At 42.5% G+C, this 17944-nt stretch overlaps 1 protein-coding gene across 2 annotated transcripts; it reads right to left on the reverse strand.

The window, feature by feature from the left end:
• LOC113529898 (UDP-glucuronosyltransferase 2A2-like) lies at window positions 1-7608 on the reverse strand. 2 transcript variants are annotated; one of them, XM_053237203.1, is made up of 3 exons: window positions 7367-7608; window positions 6071-6166; window positions 1-5475 (listed from the first exon to the last, which is right to left on the reverse strand). In XM_053237203.1, the coding sequence occupies exon 3, from the start codon at window positions 5460-5462 to the stop codon at window positions 3885-3887; it is 1578 nt and encodes a 525-aa protein (XP_053093178.1). In that variant the 5' UTR covers window positions 5463-5475; window positions 6071-6166; window positions 7367-7608; the 3' UTR covers window positions 1-3884. The 2 variants fall into 2 exon arrangements, with proteins under 2 accessions (XP_053093178.1, XP_053093177.1); XM_053237202.1 differs by lacking the exon at window positions 6071-6166 and having other exon boundaries at window positions 7367-7607.
• Between the last annotated feature and the right edge of the window lie 10336 nt (window positions 7609-17944).

Genomic DNA, 17944 nt, shown 5'->3' on the forward strand with positions numbered 1-17944 from the left:
TCAAGAGTCAAGAATTGTTTATTTGTCATTTGCACAGTTACACTGGGTACACTGGGCATTGAAATGCTTGTGACGAAGCTCAGATTTAAACACTGACAGTAAAAAAAACACTTATTAGACATGAACAAACACATATTTGGACATGAGTGGTTGAGATGATGCAGGAATGAAATAAGGTAAATGAGTTAAATGAAACAGTGGTGTACAATGGCAGAGTAAAGTGATGTGCTGTTAAATGATTTCAATGGTAAAGTGACGTTCACTATTAAATGATCTCAGTGGTAAAGTAAGGTGATGTGTTAAATTATTTCAATTATAGAGTAAAGTGACACGTGCTGTTAAATGATCTCAATGGTAAAGTGACGTGCTATTAAAATGATCTCTGTGGCAGAGTAAAGTGACATATGCTATATTAAATGGTCTCAATGGCAGAGTAAAGTGACATGTTATTATATTATTTCAATGGTAAAGTTACATGTGCTATTACATGATTTCAATGGCAGAGTAAAGTGACGTGTTATTAAATGATTTCAATGGCAGAGTAAAGTCACGTGCCATTACATGATTACAATGGTAAAGTGACATATGCTATATTAAATGATCTCAATGGCATAGTAAAGTCATGGGCTATTACATGATTACAATGGTATAATGAAATGTGTCATAATAAATAGTACATAATAAATCTGAATAGTAAATCTAAGTGACCGGAAGTGGCAGTAGTAAAGTGTCTCAGTGCTAGATGAAGGATGTTCATGGCTGTTAAGTAGTCTGATGGCTTGGAGATAAAAGCTGCTCTGCAGTTTGGTTGGCTGATTAGATGCAACGGAAGCGTCTGCCAGACAGCAGTGTCGCAAACAGATAATGAGCAGGGTGAGTGCAGTGCTTAGTGCTACTGCAGGCCTTCCTCAGACGGCGGGTTTGCTAGATGTCCCGTGAGGTTGGGGGTTTATTTCCACTGAGGAGCTCTGCTGTGAGGAGCTCTGCTGTTCGTCACTCTGTGAGGAGCTTAGCAGGTGCCGGAGCACAGTCATGCAGCCAGTCAGAACGAATGCTCTGTGTGGTGCTGCAAAACTCGTTATTTTCAAGATATTATACCGTTATTTCCACTTTATAGCTTGTTACTACAAGATATTATGTTGCTGCTTCGAGATATTTTCTCATTATTCCAACATTTTTGTTATACCGTCTGGTTCATGGCTAAGTTATGGGGTACAACTTGCTAAAAACTTTTATCAAGTACACTGAAAAAAAAGGGAATATGTGGTCGGTCAGATTTATGAGAATATATTAGGTAGCCTATAGTTTACATAAATATGAAGTTTCTCATCAAAACGTGATTTCATTTCTTATACTAACCTTAGTTTAAACAAGTTTCTAATAGCTAAATTGAATTATGTAACATGAGCGTGATCAGTTCACGTAGTAGCTATTGACGTAAACCAATTACATTATGAAATCTCACGAGGATGCTGGCACTGACGGGACCTATGACCAGAGTATTACGGTAATGTGATTAAACTGTGTGTGGTAGGATGGTGCAGGGGTAATGTGCACAGAGCTCGATTTTTATTCAGGGCTTTGAAAATACATGATCAAATCATGTTGGATGTACGAAAACAAACTGTATTAATGTAACTCAATTCAATCACGTGGAACCGATGTACACACTGGAATTAAGTAAATTCAGTGAGCTTTTTTCAGTATATATACGTGCATTTTGTATGTACAATAACGGCTATAATATTTATTGCTTGGGATGAGAGAATCACTATACCACAGAGGACTTCAACAGAGCAAAAAAAAAGGACTTTAAAACAACATCTGTGTTAAAATACATGGATAAGTTTAGGATAATCAGCTAATTAATATGTATTGATTATATGCATAATATGCAATATAAACTGTGCATTAATACTATTGCACATTTATGCAAATATACAGTAGTATTAATGCACAGTTCATATTTTGCTAATTTAAATAGCATATATTTATTTGAGGAAAACTGGAAAACACTGAAAATTTAAATGCATTAAATGCAAATTTAAATGCAAATTTAATGCATTATTTGACACACTTAATGTGGAATATAAGATTTTACCAGTTTTATTAAAATTAGTGAATTTGAATATGCTTTACATCCATTAAAAAGTTCCACCCAGTGTTTTCTTAAAAAAAAAACAAAAAAAAAAACAGTCTTCTGCTGTTGTAGCCCATCCACCTCAAGCTTTGATGTGTTGTGTGTTGCTGCTCACCCCGGTTGTAAGAATGCTTATTTGAGTTACTATAGACTTCCTGTCAGCTCAAACCAGTCTGGTCATTCTCCTCTGTGTTTCAGTCTGCAGACCCTCCGCAAACTGGATGTTTTTCGCACCATTCTGTGTAAACTCTAGAGTCTGTTGTGTGTGAAAATCCCAGGAGATCAGCAGTTTCTGAAATACTCAAACCAGCCCATCTGGCATCAACATCCATGCCACAGTTAAAGTCACAGAGATCACACTTTTTCTACATTCTGATGTTTGATGTGAACAATAACTGAAGCTCTTGACCTGTATCTGCATGATTTTATGCATGGTGCTGTTGCCACATGATTGGCTGAATGGATACCTGTATACATGAGCAGGTGTACTGGTGTTCCTAATAAAGTGTACACTGAGTGTATGTATGCATGGTGTATGCAGTGGACTAGCACCCCATTCAGGGTGTATTTACACATTGCACCCAGTGTTCCCGGGATAAGCTCTAAATCCACCAAGACCCTAACCAGGATAAATCAGTTATTGAAGATGGATGAATGAATGAATGAAAGAACAAATGAATATTTATTTGTATTTTTTATCTCCTGTCTGTGGGAAAATACTCAAATATCATTGTAAGCCATAATTAATAGTTAGAAACTGGTTATATAATCTAATTAACTCCTACTGTTATCTTGACCTGGTACATACACATTTTTCTGCATGAAAATCCTTCAGGATATTTGAATCAGAACTTTTCCTCAATATTCACTCTTACGGATACCTTAAGTTTAAGTCAGGTGTAGACAACTCTGATCATGGAGGCTTATGTTGAGTGTGTGGTATCTAGTAAGTGGTAATTTGCAAGTTGTAATAATTCCATTTCCCACCTCGGCAGGTTCGACGTGCGAAGTAGGAAAAAATATGGATGCCTCCAATAAAGCGTGTCTTTTGCTGGTTTTGACGGGTCATAAAAAGCTACTTTAACTGCACTTTTACAGTTACAGGCCTGAGTGGCTGTTGGTTCTGTTCTACTATAGTCAACTTTGAACATTCATGCAATATATTGGAGTGACATTGCTGTACAGCAGCAACAGTGGACGACAGCGAGTAGCATTAGCAACAAGATAGCCAGCAGACAATAGCGAGTAGCATTAGCAACAAGCTAGCCAGATAACGTTTGTGATAACTCTAATGTCGATAATTACCTTCTCAAAACAGTGATTAGTATGGTCAGTGTTAACTAAGTACTGTGTCTGTATATTAACTGATCTAAAGCCAATACTGCTATAAACTTATTTAAAAGGAGAGGAGGGGCACTTTAGACTGTTCACAGTGTGTGAGGCCATGTTGATTTGATGTCACTGCGTAAACGGCGAAGGAACTGGTAATTGAGAAAATGACTAGTTGAAATTGACTAGTTGAAGTTTTTACTTGTATGTGGGGAATTACAAGTTGTGACTTCACCTCAAATGCAGCATTAGAATCCAGCTCAATTTGGTTGAGTTCAGCTTACTGGGATTTAGTGGATCTGCCACAAATTTTTTATAATTTCTACTCATTTTACACTAGATTTTGCATACTTCTATACGTCGGTACATAAAATTACACCTTTCACCTGTTGTCTACAAATGATAAGCAAATATATCATTCACATTTGAATTTCTTTTTAAAGATTACTGTAAAACAAAGATATCTCAGCACCAAAAATGTTAGCCAGCCATTAATCAACACAGCCCCCAGGAGTGTGAGCATAACATCCAGAGAGTGATAGGTAATCCAGGACATCCTGAAAGACTGTGTGCGCAAGTGAGGAGCACCTCCATTCCTTATAACATATTCAATCCAGAAGATTGCACGATCAAGAGGCTTTATGGGCTGGTCACGATGCAGTCGAGACAACTTCTGCATGTTCTCTCTGTAAGATGGCTTATACAGCACTTCCTTTAATGCCTCTAAAAATACTGATCTGTCCAACCCAGAAATATCCAGGACTTTGGCTATTCCCTTTTCTCTCATCCTTGACAGGTTATCGGGCTGATCGAATGCTAGAGGTAGACCTAAAATGGGTACGCCGTGATAAATAGCCTCCTGAATGCCGTTGGTTCCTCCGTGGGCTACAAAGACCTTAGTCTTGGGGTGTCCAAGTAGGTCATTCTGTGGCATCCAGTCCACTAGTAACGTGTTGTTGCCAAGGGTAGACGGTCGAGGTCCAGTGTGTCTCCAAATGACTTTCTGAGGCAGTTGGGCAAAGGCAGCTGCTATTTCATCTGTAATGTCACCTAGAAGTTCTCCAAAAATACATCCCAAAGACATTATGATGACCCCATGTTTCCCTGAACTCTGGACAAACTTTTCTAGATCATCAGGAAGTGGATTGGAGGGCTTGCACTGAAAGCCACCCATATAAACCACATTTGGCATTGTGGGTCGTGGAAATTCAAAAGTAAAGTCATTTCTCATGAGCCAGATGTCTGCATTCTGAAAAAGGGAAAAGTAATCCACATCAGGTCCAAAGTATTTCTGACAAAAAACCTTGTAATGCTGGCCAAAATAGTTTTCTTGTTGATAGTAAGTGTAGAAGTAAATCAACACATTTGTGACTCTCTGAATAAAAGTCATTTTGTCTGTTAGCTCTGCTCCAGGAACAGGTACATAGGACAGAGGGGAGGGAGCAATGGCAAAATGGCCTTCTCCAAGAATAGTCCAACGAACATTGAACACAAGAGGGAGGCCAAGTTTGTGTGCCAGCAGCACACCACCTCCCATAGCAGGGTCAGCTAAAACCATATCAAATTTAGCCTCCTGCAAAGATTTCATCAAGGTCTCATTTTCAAATATCATTGCAGTCATGTTGCAAATTTTCTCATGAATCTCAGACAACATTTTCATGGACTCCACTGCAAACAGGAATTCATCCCAAGAGGATCTTTTGTGTTGCCGAAATTGTAGCAAAAGAGACACAAAAGAGGTAAAATATTCATCATTATATACACTCACACCAACAGTGATGGAACTGTAGTAGGGTGACTCCTCTTTAACATACATACTGTCTGAACTTCGAATCACAGTGATGTTGTGGCCTTTTGAATGTAATTCCATAATGATAACTTTCATATTAATCCAGTGGCTTCCATCAACTGGATATACCAAAATTTGACCAGAATAGACCCCACATGGAACAGATAACAGGGACAAAATTGTGAGAATGGCCGAGTGATACATCTTCTTTCACAACCTATACATAAAACAAAAGATCAATATGCCTTATTGTTATACCTTGCTATTTAAAAGGAAAATATAAATCTAAAATTTCACAAAAGTCATTGCACATGCAAAGAAATGCAGCAAAGCAGAGATGTCTTCAAAAAGAATGAGAAGTTTCTACATAAAAAATATACTATAAAGAGTAGTAAACGCTAATAAACTAAACAAAATCAGTATTTGGTGAGACGACGCTTTTTAAAAATTCATCATTACCCTCAGGTGCATTTTGTGCAGTTTTACAAGGAAATTGTATGGAGTTAATTTCGTGTCAAAAGTTTCAAATACAATAATAAAAGCAAAAATAATCAAAAAATATTTTGCAAATGCAAATAATGATAATCAAATCCATAATCAATTCACCTTAAATCTCTATTGGTCAACTGAATTTGGAGTGAGAGGTGCTCTCCATTAAAAGTGGCGCGTCTCCTGACATGGCGGAACGAGTCGAGTGCTCAGCACCCGAGAAACTGTGGTTGCATTAAAAAGCTGACCAATATAATATGAGTAGCTACTGAATTGTTTGTAGCAACTGAATTGTTTTTTTTAATACAAATTTGCTGTTTTACCTGCAAAAACAGAAGGAAGTGTGACAGTCAGAATGTCCAGAAGAACTGTGGCAGATCCTCCGAGATGTGAGAAGGGACTGTCTGTGTCCTGCAAGACTACAAACCATGCCCATTACAAGGAACGCCTACTAGCAAATCATACTACACAACATTCCCACGGCCACTCAAAGATAGGCATGCGGACATCCCTAGCCCTAACCGTATATTTGTTGTGGGAGTAACTTGTAATAGTGGGTGTACCTTGTAAGGGTCGTGGTTTGTAATCCTGATAGATGTTTAACATATTTGTTATGGGCGTAACTTGTAATAGTGGGTGTACCTTGTAAGGGGCGTGGTTTGTAATCCTGATAGATGTTTAACATATTTGTTATGGGCGTAACTTGTAATAGTGGGTGTACCTTGTAAGGGGCGTGGTTTGTAATCCTGACAGATGTTTAACGTATTTGTTGTGGGCGTAACTTGTAATAGTGGGTATACCTTGTAAGGGTTGTGGTTTGTAATCCTGACAGATGTTTAACGTATTTGTTGTGGGCGTAACTTGTAATAGTGGCTGTGCTTTGTAAGGGGCGTGGTTTGTAATCGTGATAAATGTTTAACATATTTGTTCTGGGCGTAACTTGTAATAGTGAGCGTACCTTGTAAGGGGCGTGGTTTGTAATCCTGTAGGACACAGATGGACCATTTCATACGAAAATAAATGTAATGCATTATTATACTAATGACATAAGGGCTTAGGAATTGGGCAAAAAGTGCAATTTGCCTGCATTCAATAGTCTCAAATGCCATGTTCAAAGGCCCATGTTTGAAAAATCCTACAGTTAAATTTCTTCATACTGAATATTTCCACAATCCCTTTTATCCATATGAAATTGTCAGAATTTTTGGATGTATTGAGAATAAAGTATAATGGTGTAGGATATTGTATGTGATTTTAGTTTAGTTTAGTTTGCTTCTACAGGTGCCAACTCCTAAGAAATTGGCTGCTAAGTTTTACTGAGAATGTGCCACAGTTCTCCGGGAGACTCTGACTGTCACACTTCCTTCTGCTTTTTGCAGGTAAAATACAGCAAGTTTGCATTAAAAAGAATGCCTAAGACTTTTGTACAGTACTGTATATTTAAGTAACTATATAAACCTCACTTCTCGTCATTCAGAGACAATTCTGAAATGTATGATAATGGGACATGCAGATAAAACGGGTATATACTGTGGAAAAAGCAATTGTTCATATGTAAAAGTGGTATCAAAAACATCTGTACCCCAGAAACAACGATTAAGAGAGTTACAGATACTCACCTGAGTAAAAGCAAATCTTGCTGGTTGTCTAGAATTTCTGTATTATGTGACAATCCTTCAGGAAATGAATACAGCCCATGCTGTTTGAATACGTGTATGTAGGTCAAGCCCACGTGAATGCATGTGCAGTGGGAGAGCCTATCAGAAGCATAAAAAGAATAAACAGTACCCCTTGTAATATTTGTATAACGTGTATTTTAATAATCCACAGAGACACCAGATTAACGTGACTATCTGTTTTACTCCTCTCTTATTCTGTTCAACAGGTTATATCCACAACACATCTCTAGCTGAGAGCGCCATCAACAGGTAAGGAGTAATAACACAATTACCATACATTACATCTCCCCCCTTTAGAAATATATTCCTCACCAGAACAGTTTAATCAACACAACTCCTGTTGTTTTAACTTTAGAATTTACAAACTGCATTTTGTTAGCATCCAAACATTCTTCTATTAACACACACAAATTAATGTAGTTTTTTTTTTTTTTTCATTTAAACTCAATGTCAAACCATAACCTAACTCAGTGTTGTGTTCCCACAGTGTTGTGTTCCCTACTAAGTATAAACAACTCTTTACACTTTACATATCCACAACGCTTTCATGGAGAATAGAGTTTTGTATTTCATGGAGAATAGAGTTTTTGGTCTAATCAGTCTACCATATCGTGACCTTTTGACCTGTTCTGCCTTGTCCACAGTTGGTGTGATAGGTAGTTTCACTGGTATCAGTGCAGGTGATTGCACTGGAGTACCACTACCAGCAGGTTCACTGTTTACTGAAGAAAATTCCTCCAAATCTAGAGAGCGCGGTTGTGGAAAAGTCATTTCTCTGGTTTTCAGCAGGAGTCGCCGGTTTCTCCTGAAGGTGTTTCCATCAGGTGTTTGAATCACATATGATCTGGGTTTTTCATGACTCCTCAACACAGTTGCTGGTTGCCAGTTGTTTCTGACTTTTACTCTCACTTTCTCTCCATCTGCTATCAGTGGTAATTGTTTTGCTCCACAATCAAAGTAACGTTTTTGTTTCAGCTGCCTGCCCTTGATGCTCTTATGCACATTTCTGTAAAGCTGTTGTCTCAACAGTTGTGCTGATGGAGGCAGTTTTGTTTTCAGTCTTCGACCCATGAGCAGCTGTGCAGGAGATAGTTTCACACCATCCAAAGGAGCATTTCTGTATTCCAATAGAGCAGTATAAGGATCTCTTTGGCTCTCCTGTGCTTTCTTTAACAAGTTCTTTACTGTCTGGACTGTTCGTTCACTTTGTCCATTTGACTGCAGAAATCCAGGACTGGAGGTGGTATGTACAAACTCCCAGTTTTCTGTAAATGCTCTGAATTCTGCACTTGAGAATTACATTTACATTTAAGGCATTATGACTTACAATAGTGCTTTGAAGTCTATCAAAAATACATTCTGATATTGGCTTGCTAGATCACAAACTAGGAAAACCATCAGTCCAAAAACTCTGTTGGGGAGGTGATTTTTTTTTTTTTTTTTTTTTTTTTTTTTGTGAAAGTGCTAATTTAAGTATTTTATGAAGAGGTAAGTCTTTAGACGTCGTTTGAAGACTGCCAGTGACTCAGCTGTTCGGATATCTAGGGGAAGTTCATTCCACCACCTTGGTGTGTCCACCTCAGAGGCAGACCTGCCAGGAGTGAGTTGCAGTAGTCCAGTCTTGAAATGACAAGGGACTGAACAAGCACCTGTGTGGCCTGTGAGGAAAGAAATGGACGAATTCTTCTGATGTTATAAAGGAGAAATCGACATGAGCGTGTTAGATTAGCAATGTGAGAGGAGAAGGACAGTTGATTGTCCATGGTTACCCCAAGGTTGCGTGCGGTAACCAAAGGCGAGATCAGAGAATTGTCTAGGGAAATTGCAAGATCCTGAGATGGGGATGAATCACCTGGGATGAACAGCAGTTCAGTTTTGGTGGGATTAAGTTTCAGCTGGTGAGTTGTCATCCATGATGAGATGTCAGCCAGACAAGCTGATATCCGAGCAGAAACATGAGAGTCTGAGGGAGGGAAGGAGAGGATGATTTGAGTGTCATCTGCATAGCAGTGGTATGAAAACCCATGTGAGGATATGACCGCACCAAGAGATCGAGTATAGAGGGAGAACAGGAGAGGACCAAGTACTGAGCCTTGTGGAACACCAGTGGAGAGTCTGCGAGGAGCAGATGTGGATCCCCTCCATGTCACCTGATATGACCGATCTTCCAGGTAGGAAGCAAACCATTGCCATGCTGCACCACGAATTCCAAGGCTCATGAGGGTGGATAGGAGAGTGGATAGGAGAGTCTTGTGGTTTTGTGGACCATTGTCCGACACCACTTCATCCGGGATCCCATGTCTCGCAAAGATGGATTTGAGAGCTGTCACAACATGTCTACTTGTTGTTTGTGTGAGTTTGGCAATCTCCGGAAACTTAGAAAAGTAATCCACACACAGTAGATATTTTCCTCTGTCAAAGTGGAACAAGTCTACTCCTACTCTCGCCCATGCTCTGTCTGGAATGTCATGGCAGATGAGTGGCTCTTTGGTGTTACTCCATCTGAAAGTATTACAGCACACTTCAACATGACATCCTCAATTTGCTTTGCCATGCTGGGCCAGAACATGACATCTCTTGCCCTCTCCTTACATTTAACAATACTGAGATTAGGTTCATGAACTCTTGCTAACATGTCTGGTCTCAAGCTTTGTGGAACAACAATTCGCCAGTTCTTGAAGAGTAACCCATCGAAACAGGTAAGTTCTTCTCTGAAAGTCCAGTACTTTCTTATGTCTGCGGGAACTTGTCGTATGTCTGCAGGCCATCCTGACTGAACTACTTCCATGACCATTTGCAACTCTTCATCTTCTGCAGTTCTGAATGTATTCAGCTTCTCTTTTGAAATTGGCAAACAAACTGACAAAGAATGAACTTGTAACTCATCTTCCAGGAGTGGCTCGGATTGTTCTTTTAGGTAGGCTTGGCTCAGCGTGTCTGCTATGTACAACTCTTTGCCAGGCTTGTAGCTGACATGTAAATCATAGAGCTGCAATCTCATCAGCATTCTCTGGCTTCTTGGAGGAGCTTTTTGGAGAAACTTTTTGAACACTGTCTCCAGGGGCTTATGATCCGTCTCCACTTGTACTGTCTTACCATAGACATACTGATGGAACTTTTCGCAGCCTCTTCTGTTGTTCTGACTCCCAATGCCAAGCTACATCACCCTCTAGAAGTTTCCGTAGCGGAGCATTGATGTCTGACATGTTTGGAACAAACTTGGCCAGATACTGAAGCAGGCCTAAGAACCTCATTAATGCAGCTTTGTCTGCTGGCTCCGGCATGTTCTGTATCGCTCTGACTTTCTCTTTGCAGTCAGAATGTGTCCAACATAGCTGACTTCGGTCATCCTAATCTTGCATTTGTCTTTGTTCAACTTTAGATTAATGTTTCTAATTCTATCTAGCAGTTGTCTTAGTCTCTTGTTATGTTGTTCCATGTCTTCACCCCACACCAAAATGTCATCCACTATGTTCATGACTCCATCTAGGTCTTCTAGTCTTTGTGCAATGCACTTTTGAAACACTTCTGGAGCTGACACTATGCCAAATGGAAGTCTCAGAAAATGGTATCTCCCAAAAGGAGTGTTGAAAGTACATAGTTTGGAGCTCTCTTCATCCAGCTCTACTTGCCAAAACCCATGATTGGCATCCAGTACTGAGAATACTTTGGCATTTGGCATCTCAGCTACTATTTCTTCGACTGTGCGCAATGGGTAGTGTTCTCTTTTTATGGCTTTCTTAAGATCTTGTGGATCGATGGAGATCCTGAGTTTCTTTGGCTTCACTACCGTAACCATACTATTAACCCAATCAGTGGGCTCGGTTTGCTTCACAATAAGTCCAAGATCTTCCATTCGTTTCAGTTGCATTTTGACCCTGTTCTTTAGTGCTATGGGTACTTTCCGTGGTGTGTAAGTGACTGGAGCAATATCTGGGTTGAGCTGTATATGGTGCAGTCCTGGTACGCATCCTAAACCAGTAATGTCAGGAAATACGAGGTGGATTCAAGTGCGAGTTAAATATTTATTAAAGAGCTGGAGAGAGCTACAGACAGGGTACTGTGGGTGGAGAAACGTGGGTACAGTGGTGGCAGGTTTCCTAGTAGCACTCGGCTGCAACGGGGAATAAACAGTCCTATGATCCAGGCTAGCGGACAGTAATCCACCGGGGTGCAGGGAACCGGGAACAGAGCAATCGCGGAAGCTGCACAGAACACAGACATGAAAACAACGAACTGACAAAGACAGGACAAACACTGAGGCTTAAATAGAGCAGTAAATGAGTGGCAGCTGAAAGTAATGAACTAATCAGCGGTAGTGCACAGCGGGGAATGGGGGCCGGCGGATTAATAGGAGAGTGAAAAACAGGTTTCAATTTGGATACGTGAAAAATGGGATGGATTCCCCTGTATGCCGGAGGGAGTTTGAGGCAGACTGCCACTGGGCTAAGAACTTCAGTGACAATGAATGGGCCAATGAATTTAGGAGCCAACTTACTAGATACGGAGCAAAGCGGAATATCTTTACTAGAAAGCCACACTTTTTGACCGACAACGTAGACGGGAGGCTTCGACCGGTGGCGATCAGCCTGAACCTTAGTGTGCGCACCCACCCGGAGAAGCATCTCACGAGCAGTTCTCCAGGTGCGGTGGCACTTCTGAACGAAAGCGTGGGCAGAGGGGACCACGACTTCGGATTCCAGACTAGGAAAAATAGGTGGCTGGTACCCTAAGCTTCACTCAAATGGAGAGAGGCCCGTGGATGACACTGGCAATGAATTGTGTGCATACTCCACCCAAGAGAGCTGTTGGCTCCAAGAGGATGGGTTCTGAGAAACCAAACATCGTAACACCCGCTCAAGATCCTGGTTGGCTCACTCTGTCTGCCCGTTGCTCTGAGGATGGAAACCAGAAGAAAGGCTAACACTTGCCCCCAGTAGCCAACAAAATTCTCTCCAAAATTTGGAAACAACCTGGGGACCCCTGTCACAAACCACATCCGTTGGGAGGCCATGAATGCAAAAGACGTGGTCAATGACAGTAACCGCCATCTCCCTGGCAGAAGGTAATTTGGGCAGGGGAATAAAATGGGCCGCCTTCGAGAACTGGTCCACCACGGTCAAAACCACCGTGTTACCCTGGGACGGATGTAGGGCGGATACGAAATCTAGCGCTATGTGGGACCAGGGTCTCAAAGGGAAAGACAGCGGTTGAAGGAGACCCTCCGGGGGACGATTGGAAGTCTTACAACTAGCACAGACCGAACAGGCTAAAACAAAATCCCGAATGTCACGAGCCATCAATGGCCACCAGAACCATTGTTTGACCAAAAAGGCGGAAAGATGACAAGCAACCTTAGAACAGTGGCTCCAGCGGATGACGTTGGACCTTAAAACCTCTGGCACAAATAACCGAGCTGGTGGGCACCCGAACGGAGGCGTTACCCCTTGTAAGGCCGTGCGGACCTTAGAGTCAATCTCCCAAGTGATAGTGGAGACCACAAGTCTCTCAGGTAAAATAAGCTCGGGAGTGGTCTGTCGATCAGAACGATCAAAAACGCGGGACAAAGCATCGGGCTTGATGTTTTTAGAGCCCGGACGGTACGAGATGGAAAAGACGAAGCTACCGAAAAAAAGAGCCCACCGAGCCTGCCTGGAGTTGAGACGTTTGGCCGACCTGATGTATTCAAGGTTCTTATGATCCGTCCAGACGATAAATGGCACCCCTGAGCCTGCCAACCAATGACGCCACTCCTCCAAGGCTAACTTAATCGCCAACAACTCTCTATTACCAATGTCATAATTCTGTACGGTGAGGGACAAACGATGAGAAAAAAAGGCGCACGGATGCATCTTGCCGTCCGCGGAGGAGCGCTGGGAAAGAATCGCGCCAACCCCCACCTCCAAAGCATCGACCTCCACCACAAACTGACGTGAAGGGTCGGGGGCAATGAGAATAGGGGCCGAAACAAAGCGGCTCTTGAGGTTAGAAAATGCAGCGTGGGCTGCGCTAGACCACCTAAACGCAGTCTTGGTGGAGGTCAAGGTGGTCAGAGGGGGGGCTAGTTGGCTGAAGTTGCGAATAAAACGCCGGTAAAAATTGGCGAACCCCAGAAACCTCTGCAGGGCCTTGCGGGAGTCAGGGGTCGGCCAATCCACCACAGCCTTGATCTTGTCGGGATCCATGTGCACCCCTCGGACGAAACGATGTACCCCAAAAACGGGACTGACTGTGCATGAAAAACGCATTTCTCCGCCTTGACAAAAAGCCTGTTCTCGAGCAGCCGAAGGAGCACTCGCCTGACGTGCTGAACATGTTCCTGGAGAGAGGAGGAAAAAATCAGTATGTCATCCAGGTAGTCATATATGAACTGGTCAACCACGTCTCTCAGCACATCATTCACGAGTGCCTGGAAAACCGCCGGAGCGTTAGACAGGCCGAACTGCATAACCAGGTATTCGAAATGCCCCCTGGGGGTATTAAAGGCGGGTTTCCACTCATCCCCCTCCCTTAGGTCCAATTTGGTGAAAAAAGATGCCCCCTGCAGCCTCTCAAAAGCTGAAGACATCAGCGGCAAGGGATAAGTGTTCCTTACCGTGATGCTGTTCAGCCCCCTGTAATCAATACACGGCCGCAGAGATCCGTCCTTTTTCACCACAAAAAAGAACCCGGCACCTGTGGGGGAAGAGGAATGACGGATGAGCCCGGCTGCCAAAGAATCAGAAATATATTTCTCCATGGCCTCCCTCTCTGGGGCAGAGAGCGAGTAATGCTTGCCTTTAGACGGAGACTTACCTGGCAATAATTCTACGGCACAGTCATAGGGACGGCGCGGAGGGAGAGAAGCAGCCCGAGACTTACTGAACACTTCCTTCAGGTCCATGTACTCCTTAGGCACGTTAGACAGGTCCACCGACTCCTTCTGGAAAACAGAACTAGACACAGACGAACAGGCAGACACAAGACAATTAGCATGACACTGTTCGCTCCACGATAAAACTGTATTAGAATGCCAATCAATGTGAGGGTTATGGAGTGTGAGCCAGGGGTGACCAAGGACAACAGGAGCGAGCGGGGCATCAGCGAGTAGGAAGCGTATTTCTTCAGAGTTATTCCCCGACGTGATGAGGGTTAACGGAGAGGTGGTGTGAGTGATAGTGGAGAGAGTTTGGCCATTGAGAGCGCTGACAGAAATGGGGCGGTTAAGCGTCGACACAGGGAGGTGAAGTTGGTGAGCAAACCGATAGTCCATGAAGTTACCTTCAGCTCCAGAGTCCAAGAGGGCATGACCGGGATGAAGGGTGCTTCCCCATTGCAGCCGAACTGGGAGGAGAGTGGTGAAAGAGGTTTTACCCGCAGAAATCCCACCCGACAGTAACCTCCGACCTACCGCCGGGCATTGGCTTTTAACGGGCAGACTGAGGCAATATGTCCCGCCCCTCCGCAGTAGAGACACAAACCTCTTGTCTGATGGCGATCCTTCTCCTCCCGGGATAACCGAGATCTATCCACCTGCATTGGCTCCGGATCGTGCGCTGGGCTGGCCGTATCGGTGGGAAAAGAGGCAAGGAGATCTGTGGCTGCCGGAACTGCGTGTGGTAGCCCCCGTTGTTCCTGCTGCTGCAGGCACGCGTCCGCCCGAATGGCGAGAGCGATAAGCTCATCCAGGGTCGTTGGAAGCTCCAGCATGAAGATCTCCTTCTTGATGCAGTCTGCCAGGCCATGCAGGAACATATCCCACTGCGCCTCCTCGTTCCAGTTGCACTCGGCTGCCAGGGTGCGGAATTTGATGGAGTAATCCGAGACAGAGAGCTCGCCTTGACGTAAATCGGCCAGCCTCCGAGCCGCTTCACGTCCCGTCACAGCACGATCAAATACTCTCTTCATCTCCTTGGCTAGCACTTGAAACGAGGAACAGCATGGATGTTGGTTCTCCCACACCGCTGTCCCCCACAAAGCTGCCTTCCCTGACAGCAGTGTCAACACCAGAGCCACCTTAGACCGCTCGGTAGAAAAAGTCTGGGGTTGGAGCAAGAAAAACATCGAGCACCTGGTGAGAAAGGCTTGGCAGAGACGCGGCTCACCAGAGTATGACGCGGGAGGTGGTAGGCGTGGCTCGGGTTGAGTTGTGAGTGGTGAAATGGGGGGTAAGCGCTGGGGAGCTGACGCAGCGGGTGATGTTGCTGGCCCGGTTCTCAGACGTTGAACCTGGGCAGTGAGCTCGGACACCTGCGCTACCAAGGCTTGCACCGCATGACCCGTAGCGACCATCTGCTCCTCTTGTCTTTTAAGACGCGCGGCCATGCTCGACAGGAAGTCGCTGACATCTGAGGCACTTGCTGAATCCATTTTAAGGTCAGTTCGTTCTGTCAGGAAATACGAGGCGGATTTAAGTGCGAGTTAAATATTTATTAAAGAGCTGGAGAGAGAGCTACAGACAGGGTACTGTGGGTGGAGAAACGTGGGTGCGGTGGTGGCAGGTTTCCTAGTAGCACTCGGCTGCAACAGGGAATAAACAGTCCTATGATCCAGGCTAGCGGACAGTAATCCACCGGGGTGCGGTGAACCGGGAACAATCGCGGAAGCTGCACAGAACACAGACACGAAAACAACAAACTGACAAAGACAGGACAAACACTGAGGCTTAAATAGAGCAGTAAATGAGTGGCAGCTGAAAGTAATGAACTAATCAGCGGTAGTGCACAACACGGCCAGAAGAGGCCGGTGAACCCATGAATCTTGACAAGTAAACACATCTTTGTATTCACTCAGAATGTCAGTTTGGTCTTTGTTCTCTACCTTGTAAATTCTTTTAATCAGTCCTAGTTTTGAGCATGCTTCTCTTCCTAGGATAGCTGGTGAGTCCTCATCTACAGTTTGGAATTCTAGCTCAAACTCTGTTTCTTTGTAACCACATTTGACCCTTGCTTTACCGTTTGGCTCCATCGTGTGGCCAGAATATGTAACTAACGAGCAGTTTGACTTCTTCAGTGGGGATGTCTTGTCAGAGGTTTTTTCAAAGTCTTTATAGGACATCACGTTGCACTCTGCTCCTGTGTCTAGCTTGGTAAGTATGCAGTTGTTTATTTTGAATTCTTGAGTCCATTTCTTGTTTTCACTTTCCATGGTAGAGACTGTATTCATTTGTGCCAGCCATTTGCTAGTTGTTTGCTCACTTCGTTTAATTTCAATGGTACCCATAAACAATTCAGCATTTTCTTGTTGTTCTATCTCATGGACTTTTTTCTCCATTTTGCTTTGGTGTTTTGCACATGCGGCTAAAATGATTCATCCGTGAGCACTCATCACAAATTTTGCCGGTCAGAACGAATGCTCTGTGTGGTGCTGCAAAACTCGTTATTTTCAAGATATTATACCATTATTTCCACTTTATAGCTTGTTATTACAAGACATTTTGTTGCTGATTCAAGATATTTTCTCATTATTTCAACATTTTTGTTATACCATCTGGCTCATGGCTAAGTTATGGGGTACAACTTGCTAAAAACCTGCTATTTTATCAAGTACACTGAAAAAAAAGGGAATATGTGGTCGGTCAGATTTAAGAAAATATATTAGGTAGCCTATAGTTTACATAAATATGAAGTTTCTCATCAAAACGTGATATCATTTCTTATACTAATCTTAGTTTAAACAAGTTTCTAATTGCTAAATTGAATTATGTAACATGAGCGTGATCAATTCACGTAGTAGCTATTGACGTAAACCAATTACACTATGAAATCTCGCGAGGATGCTGGCACTGACGGGACCTATGACCAGAGTATTACGGTAATGTGATTAAACTGTGTGTGGTAGGATGGTGCAGGGGTAATGTGCACAGAGCTCGATTTTTATTCAGGGCTTTGAAAATACATGATCAAATCATGTTGGATGTACGAAAACAAACTGTATTAATGTAACTCAATTCAATCACGTGGAACCGATGTACACATTGGAATTAAGTAAATTCAGTGAGCTTTTTTCAGTATATATACGTGCATTTTGTATGTACAATAATTGACTATCTCATCTGTTGCTATAATATTTATTGCTTGGGATGAGAGAATCACTACACCACAGAGGACTTCAACAGAGCAAAAAAAAAAAAAAAGGACTTTAAAACAACATCTGTGTTAAAATACATGGATAAGTTTAGGATAATCAGCTAGTCAATATGTATTGATTATATGCATAATATGCAATATAAACTGTGCATTAATACTATTGCACATTTATGCAAATATACAGTAGTATTAATGCACAGTTCATATTTTGCTAATTTAAATAGCAAATATTTATTTGAGGAAAACTGGAAAACACTGAAAATTTAAATGCAGTAAATGCAAATTTAAATGCAAATTTAATGCATTATTTGTTCTTACCCACTAGAGTGGGCTACAGACATTGTCAACCTACATACATTATCAGTTTTACCAGTGAATTTGAATATGCTTCACATCCTTTAAAAAGTTCCACCCAGTGTTTTCTTAAAAAAAAAAAAAAAAACAGTCTTCT

This window comes from Pangasianodon hypophthalmus, chromosome 9 (genome assembly GCF_027358585.1).
Source record: "Pangasianodon hypophthalmus isolate fPanHyp1 chromosome 9, fPanHyp1.pri, whole genome shotgun sequence".
Taxonomy (NCBI): domain Eukaryota; kingdom Metazoa; phylum Chordata; class Actinopteri; order Siluriformes; family Pangasiidae; genus Pangasianodon; species Pangasianodon hypophthalmus.

What these genes read in the sequence shown, in the direction of transcription:
- LOC113529898 (XM_053237203.1), bottom strand. Translation starts at nt 5,462, where the DNA reads ATGTATCACTCGGCCATTCTCACAATTTTGTCCCTGTTATCTGTTCCA.